The 7,829-nt window shown below is 44.5% G+C and overlaps 1 protein-coding gene across 2 annotated transcripts in view; it reads right to left on the bottom strand.

The window, feature by feature from the left end:
* Positions 1-2,363: 2,363 nt before the first annotated feature.
* NT5DC1 (5'-nucleotidase domain containing 1) overlaps positions 2,364-7,829 on the bottom strand; it is a 446,918-nt gene continuing 441,452 nt past the window's right edge. For both annotated transcript variants that reach the window (XM_088460431.1, XM_088460432.1), the window contains 2 exons: positions 6,828-6,996; positions 2,364-3,078 (listed from right to left, as the gene is read on the bottom strand). In XM_088460431.1, coding sequence (XP_088316557.1) covers positions 2,960-3,078; positions 6,828-6,996 — 288 coding nt within the window. In that variant the 3' untranslated portion in view covers positions 2,364-2,959. The remainder of the gene's footprint in view (positions 3,079-6,827; positions 6,997-7,829) is intronic.

The raw sequence follows: 7,829 nt of genomic DNA, 5'->3' as shown, positions 1-7,829 counted from the left end.
ATTTAGGATTGTTTAGTTTGTCCCATTAGTCGACAGCAACTGATTCCAAATGCAAATGTCACACCTAGAATCAACTCCAGACCTTTTACCTGCTTAATTGATAATGAAATAACGAGGGAATAACCCACACCTGTCCATGAAATAACTTTTGAGTTGATAGTCCCATTACTTTTGGCCCCTTAAAAAGTGGGAGGCACATATAGAAAACGTTGTAATTCCTACACCGTTCACCTGATTTGGATGTAATTATCCTCAAATTAAATCTGAAAGTCTGCAGTTAAAGCACATCCTGTTTGTTTCATTTTAAAGCCATTGTGGTGGTGAATATAGGCCAAAATATGAAAATTCTGTCAATGTCCCAATATTTATGGACCTGACTGTATTTATGTACTATGGCCCTCATTCAGAGCCGTACGCTCTGAGCAGAGCGCACGCTCTGAATGAGGGCCGGGCTCCATTTTCATGGAGCGTCCTCCTGGACGCTCGTATAGCTGTGGGTCACCACCCACAGGCTATACGAGCGTGCTTTGTGATGGCCGCGATGGTCGAGACCATCGCGACCATCGAAATTGCGAGCCGGAGCCTGCGGTTGAGGTTTTCAACCGCAAGCTCCGGAGTGATTTTGGCTCTATCAGAGCCAAAATCACTCCCACTGACATCACTAGTGATGTCAGTGGGCCGGCTTCTGACGGGAGGCGTTCCCGTGGGAACGCCCCCGTCAGGGAGGCACGCCCCCGGCACGCCTACCAAAGGGGGCGTGCTGTCAATCAACATTGACAGCACGCCCCCTTTGATCGGACACAACGAGCGAAGGACTTTCCTTCGCTCGTCGCGTCTGGCGCATGCGCACGACGGAGCTCCCTCCGTCGTGCGCATGCTCAGTGCATAACATCGACCCACTTGCGAGAGGACAGCCGCTCGCGAGTGGGTCTGAATCAGGCCCAATATGTGCTGTTATCATGTGGCAAAACAGTATGCAATCATATGACCCATAGTGGGTGCTATTATTATATAGCATTAGGGACACCGGTACAGAGGAACCTTGATGTGGCCCAGCGCTTACTCATGTATTTGCAAATATACAGTTTGCAACAAAGACCTCTGGATTATATTATCATATAGTGTTCATGACTTTTTGCTTTTTTTTTTTGCAGTGTGCTGGAGGAAAACGTTTAATTTTTTTCCCCTGTAACTTAGTATTAAGCTCAAATTTAGTTGTATACAGTATTTGCCATATGTGTGATGATCTTAAAGTGCGTATAGTGTGTGTGATTGTATTAGATTGTGTGTTTAAGTTGATTGAATAATTTTTTTTTCTACTCTACTGTAACCAATTCCTATTTCAGGTTACGAAATAAACATTTTTATACTTTTATGCAAAACCCTGTCTGCTTTTGTCTGGGGAAACCTTTCCTCTCTGCCAAGGTGTGGTGCTGATGCTGAAGGAGGAAACAACGTAACGTTGACCTGTACCACATAGATTACACCCTTATCATATCAGGATATTACACATTCCCTTTCTGATTTGTCTGTGATGCACTGTAAAAGATTCTAGAAACAGCTTAATGTGTTTTTCAACTCTAGCAGCCCATAAGGTCTTGAACCCAGAATTCAATAGCAGACCTCTGCTGCTGAAAGCCCAACTTGCACATACCATACTTCATTCATATTTTCCTGGATAATTTGCTAAAAATGTGTACAGGCTGATTATTGAGGGATAGTGACTACGAAATTGATGGATGCACCACTGATCCAAAAAGTTGCTGCTATTTCATGATCCGTTCTCTTTCTCAAATCTAACAAGTGTAGGAAAAACTGTAAAATAGTTGTTGGCTTCTTTAAGGTACTTGTGAAGTGAAGACTATATATTTCTAGACTACACAGTGTGGAACTATGACATTCTAGATAACAGTAAAAACAAACATGACATTATCATTTAATGTTCTTCCTCAGCAGGACTTTGGCAAATTGAGGTGAAAAACTGTCGTTTTAAATGATCTATTAAGTGACAACACTGTGACTTAACTGTAAATTATCTCCAAAGATTATTTTTCCAATTTATTTTACTTGTTATTATTTTTACATTTCCTATTTTAGGGTGGAAGAAAAACAGAACACTTTCTGTGATGAAATCCTGTCAAACATATTCATAAAAAGAACAACATTTCAACATAGTTATTTGGAAAATAGCACATTCTGGCAAACCCAAAAAATCTGTATTGCATAACAAAAAGAAAACATTAAATACATAAAACTTATCTCTAGCCAAATAGTAATGTGTTTCTACTCCAGTTCTAATGTAATAATAGTGCATCGACTTTACACGTTGTATGATATCTAAAAAGAATGCAATTGACATTACCAATATTTACTGTATATTTATTTCAACATCACAGTACACTGATGATTAAACATCATATTAGTCAATGCAATTTCTTGACACTTTTACAAAATGTCTGCAGCCTGTGTAGGCTTTATACTGGTTATATTTATAGAAAACTCTCCAAGAGTTTTACACTGATTACTGAAAAGGATATTTACTTGCCTCCAGCCATCCAGTTATTGCTAGTCTACCTTTCACAGTATGTCCTGACACGCACAGCCAGCAGTAATATGGCCAAGGTTACCATTTCAGTTTTGGAAACAAAAATGGCAACACCTTGGATCCCTATACCTTAAATAACAGTAGCATGATGATTGCTGATTGACAATATAAACAATAAAAACTTCATACTTCAAAACTTCGAATTATACAAACTGAGGGTCACAAATCTGCCTGAAATACAAAATACCATTACAAATCATTTTTTTATATCTTACCTTCTTTCAACTAAAATATGTGAATTATTAAAAAAGAGCATCTTAATTTGAAAAGGCATATTCAATCACATTTGTAATTGACACAAATGTTTAGAACAGTTACAGCCATTAATTTAGTCATTATTACTAATAACAATGATTATGCTGCAGCACCCTCCTTGTTCTGCGATAGCAGGACTGCCGGTGGCTGTGGGTAGAAGCCATCAGTGTCTGAATTATTGCTTGAGAATCTGGTAAATTTGTAGTCCAGAGGCAAATCTAAAAAAAAGTAAACAATTATTTTATTATGCTTTTATATTTCAAAGATTACATTCCTCAGCTGTGTGCAGCTCAGTGGGGTACGATGACGCGATCCTGCCATCAAGCCACAGACCCGTCCCCACAGGGTTAGCAAGTATGCTCTTTCCACACTGAATTTGGCGCCCATGTTCAGACTGACATTCCGCACCAACATAGGGGTGATGCAATGTCCAATGGTGCGACTGATGTGGCGTCTTTGTACGCACAGCAGCAGATTAGGAAAGCAGCCAGTGGCTGTCTCTGTACGAAGGTCATCGACTGCGGCATTAGCGGTAAGTTTCAGTCTCGCTGAGGAAAAAGATGCAGTCATGGCTACATTAGTGTCCACCTCTAAATCTGGCCCTAGGTGTATTAGCCAAATGTTACCAAATGTTAAAAAATAAGCACTGGCTGTAATATGCATTTACAGCAAAAAGCATTTGAATTATGGCATTTCCTACTAAGTAGCCATCTTTGGGTGGAATTCAATTGATTTCGCGGCCCGCATCTCCCGTCTAAAGTGACAAGAGATCGCGGGCCGCTATTCAATTGTGCCAGCGTTTCACGCTGATCGCACCCAAAGTGGTCGGGTTTAGCCTCGTAAAATGGCTAACCCCGACCAAAGTGCTGGGCGCGATCGCGAAAAGTGCTGTTTGAGCGCCCAAACAGGACACTTTTCGCCGATTTCAGCCCGCACCCCTCTGGGGCTGCGAGCTGAAATTGAGCACTAGCAGCTGATCGCACCCGACAGGAGCAACAATAGAATAGCTCCGTCGGGTGCGAAGGAGGGAATAAACAATTGAATTCCGCCCTTTATGTCTTCGCTCACATACTCTAGAGCTAGGAATTTCTGCGTCTATTTTTTTCATACTTTCTTACTTTCTCCATGAGGTCTGGAGGGGGCATATGTCCATGTGGGAGATGCATGGGTGTGGCACCATGATTTGTATCATTTTGGCCCTGACTCCCATGGTATAATGTTGTGACTTGTGGCATTATGCAGCAGGGACTTGCCATGATAATGAAATTTAATATTATTATCTTTTATTTTAAGGTGCTCCATAGCTTCCCAAGTTTATATACACAGTAACAGTAAAACATGACAGATCAATGGTATAAAAAATGGTATTCTTTATAAAGACACCCTTTAGTTACTTACACCCAGAGCAACCATCAGGTAGGGACTGCTAGGACTCCAGTCCCGTGCCCGGAGAGAGAGGAGGCCCAGGTGGCAGCTGCAACGGCGAGGGATGCACTGGGCAAAGAACATTGGCGCTGCGGCATTTGAACAATGGAGCCGGCGGCGAGACAATCACAGCTTGCGGAACGGCAGCCTCTCCTGATTGGCTGCCATTCCGTGAGCTGTGATTGGTTTGCGGCTGTCTCCATTGTTTAAATGCCATAGCACCGATGCTCTCGTTCTCCTTGGCTTGCCTGCTGCCCAATGCATTCTTCACTGCTGCCACCCGGTCCGCCTCTCAATCAGGAAAACTAAGAAAGCAGGTATGCTGACCCTGCAATGTGCCAACCCCCCTCAAGTCCAGCCAGCCTTCCCTGCAATGTCCCCTGCCTGTCCAGCCAGTCTTCCCTGCAATGTCCCCTTCCTGTCCAGCCAGCCTTCCCTGCAATGTCCCCTGCCTGTTCAGCCAGCCTTCCCTGCCTGTCCAGCCAGCCTTCCCTGCAATGTCCCCTGCCTGTTCAGCCAGCCTTCCCTGCAATGTTCCCTGCCTGTCCAGCCAGCCTTCCCTGCAATGTCCCCTGCCTGTCCAGCCAGCTTCCCTGCACTGCCCCTCCCAGTCCAGCAAGCCAGCCTTTCCTGCCCGCCCCCCATCCCCCAGTCCAGCCAGCCTTCCCTGTCCCTACCCCAGTCCAGCCAGCCTTACCATACGCCAGCCCCCCTTCCCAGTCCAGCCAGCCTGCCTTTCCTGCCTGGGACCCCCCAGTCCAGCCAGTCTTCCCTGCACCTCCTCTCATAGTCCAGCCAGCCAGCCTGTCTTCCCTGCCCCTCCCCTTGTCCAGCCAGCCTGCCTTCCCTGCCCCTCCCCTAGTCCAGCCGGCCTTTCCTGCCATTTGCCCCTCCTAGTCCAATCAGCCTTCCCTTCCCTTTGCCACCCCAGTCCACCTTCCCAGCCCCCTCCTTGTCCAGTCTTCCCTGCCCTGTGCCCCCCCATTAATGTCCAGCCATCCCTGGTTTACGCTCCAATTGATGCACCACCCCTGAAGAAGCACCACCCACATTATCCACAGCTCCGCCCAACTCTTCTCTATACCCGGGGAAGGGAGAGCCCTGCCTATTTTGTCAGTACCGGGCCCCACAATTTCTGAAGGCAGCCCTGGTTACACCACAGTTATCTGGGACTTTAATATTGTCTGCATAGATTGATTTATATTGTTGAATGAGTAACTTAGTATTAATCTCAAATTTAGGGCCTGATTCAGACCCACTCGCGAGCGGCTGTCCGCTCGCAAGTGGGTCGATGGTGCGCATGCGCGAGACGCGACGAGCGAAGGACTTTCCTTCGCTCGTTGTGTCTGATCAAAGGGGGCGTGCTGTCGATGTTGATTGACAGCACGCCCCCTTTGGTGGGCGTGCCTCCCAGACGGGGGCGTTCCCAAGGGAACGCCTACCGTCAGAAGCCGGCCCCACTGACATCACTAGTGATGTCAGTGGGAGTGATTTTGGCTCTGATAGAGCCAAAATCACTCCGGGCCTTGCGGTTGAGAAACTCAACCGCAGGCTTCGGCTCGCAGTGGCGATGGTCGTGATGGTCAAGACCATCGCGACCATCAACCTGCACGCTCGTATAGGCTGTGGGTGGTGACCCACAGCTATACGAGCATCCAGGAGGACGCTCCATAATTATGGAGGTGGGCCCTGATTCAGAGCGAGCGCTCTGGTCAGAGCGTCCGGCTCTGAATCAGGGCCTTAGTTATATATTTGCCATATATATGATGATGATCTTAAAGTACATATAGCATTAAGATCAGGGACAGATCGTCAAACAAGTTTAATAGAGAAATAGACAACTGAGCTATAGGATATGAGGCTCAATCACTAGTCAAAAGGACCCATTTGTTTAGAGGCCTAATTATGTTGTCTGAACAAATGCCCCTGCACCCTGCTTAATTGGCCGCATTGATAAAGGCAGTACACACCTCATCCACCACAAGAAAGCAGGGAATTCAGAATGGGAGAAGACACGTAACTTCGAGGTTGGAACCGTTTAGATGACAATTGAACCGTTTTGTAATTCCATTCTTTATATACTATACATTGACCTGTTTTTGTTGGGTGACTAGATAACTAAAACACTGTGCCACTTAAATTGCTACTTTGTGCTGTAGCATCTCTGAGATTGGCAGATGTTTCAGCATGTAACACTTTTATTATGGATGCACCCTGTTCTCAGTGAGGGGGAGATGTGCTAAGCTCTGGGAGTGATAAATTAGAGAGAGATAAACTACCAGCCACTCAGCTCCAACTGTCATGTTACAGGCTGTGTTTGAAAAATGACAGTTAGGAGCTGCTTGATTGGCAGTTTATCACTTTCCAGAGCTTAATACATCTGCCCCTTAATAACTACACGCCACATTTTCTTTGTTGTTCATTTATACTGTATGCTTCGTCACGAAGGCAGAAGTCAAGTGGGTGAGTCTCATGTAAATGGCTACTACATCTCCACCCTCTACCTACCTAAAAAAATGACTATTGAAAACCCATTACTCACCTACAATTGCCATGATGTTCGGGATGGTAATTGTGCTGTAATTCCTAATACTGGTGCAACACCAGGTGGCAGTCTGTGTTTCCTGTGTGCTCTTTGTTCCCGGAATGCAGTCTGCAAAGTAAGATCCCCATTTTTTCGACACAGAACATGGTTCTTGTGGTTGAGAGCTCTAAAACCAACCACAATGAAGAATGACACATGTTTTAAAATCACCATTTTCCTTTAGAAAAACTTTTTTTTCAATTATGAATTTCAAGCCTGTACAAAACAGAAGACTAATAGGAGCTAGGTTCTTCATATTTTCTAGTGCCTAAGCCTAATGTTGAGCTGTAACCAGTCAAACACTATGTTAACAAAATAGAAAAAGTACCTAGGCGCTTAATGAGTGGGTATCACAACCTAATAAATCACAGCTGATTGGGTTAGTCAATCCCAATAATCAAAGAACATAAAAGATAGAAAAAGCAGCTGGAAAATCACGTTGTGTAAACAATGTAACAGGTCCGATGGTTTTAAGCAGTATTTATTATCAAGTAATAAAAATGTAACAGAACATAGATTCTTATGCCTCTAATATTACATGTTTTATAAAATAGACATTAAAAACACAAATTGTTGCAGAGTTTAAATTTGAAGTCTTATGACTCACATAGAGTCTTAAGTTGTTTCTAGTGTATTAAGAACAAGTTCAAAGTGTATATAAATATACTTGCCAGCCAATTCGAAAGTTCAAGAAATATACTTCTGAGAGAAAAAGTTGAATATCATTGACAGCCAAAGTCCTTGTGTACGGAATCTAAGTGTAGATCACGGTGTCACTATAAGGGCTCAGACCTAATTACAGGGAGCCTGGATCTCCGTTGGTCTCCTGAACCAGCTAAAGTTGTCCTAATTGGGGACACTATGCTCCTCGTCCGGCAGCTACCCCCGTTGATAGCAGGGGGGGTGTGTGCCGCTGTTCATTAGTATCCTCTGTTTAGAGCAGCGGAGTTCACGGTGTCG

Source organism: Taudactylus pleione, unplaced genomic scaffold (assembly GCF_031769625.1).
Source record: "Taudactylus pleione unplaced genomic scaffold, aTauple2 ptg000046l, whole genome shotgun sequence".
Lineage (NCBI taxonomy): Eukaryota > Metazoa > Chordata > Amphibia > Anura > Myobatrachidae > Taudactylus > Taudactylus pleione.
The sequence above is the reverse complement of the archived record's forward strand: the minus strand, read 5'-3'. Positions and strand labels throughout refer to the sequence as shown.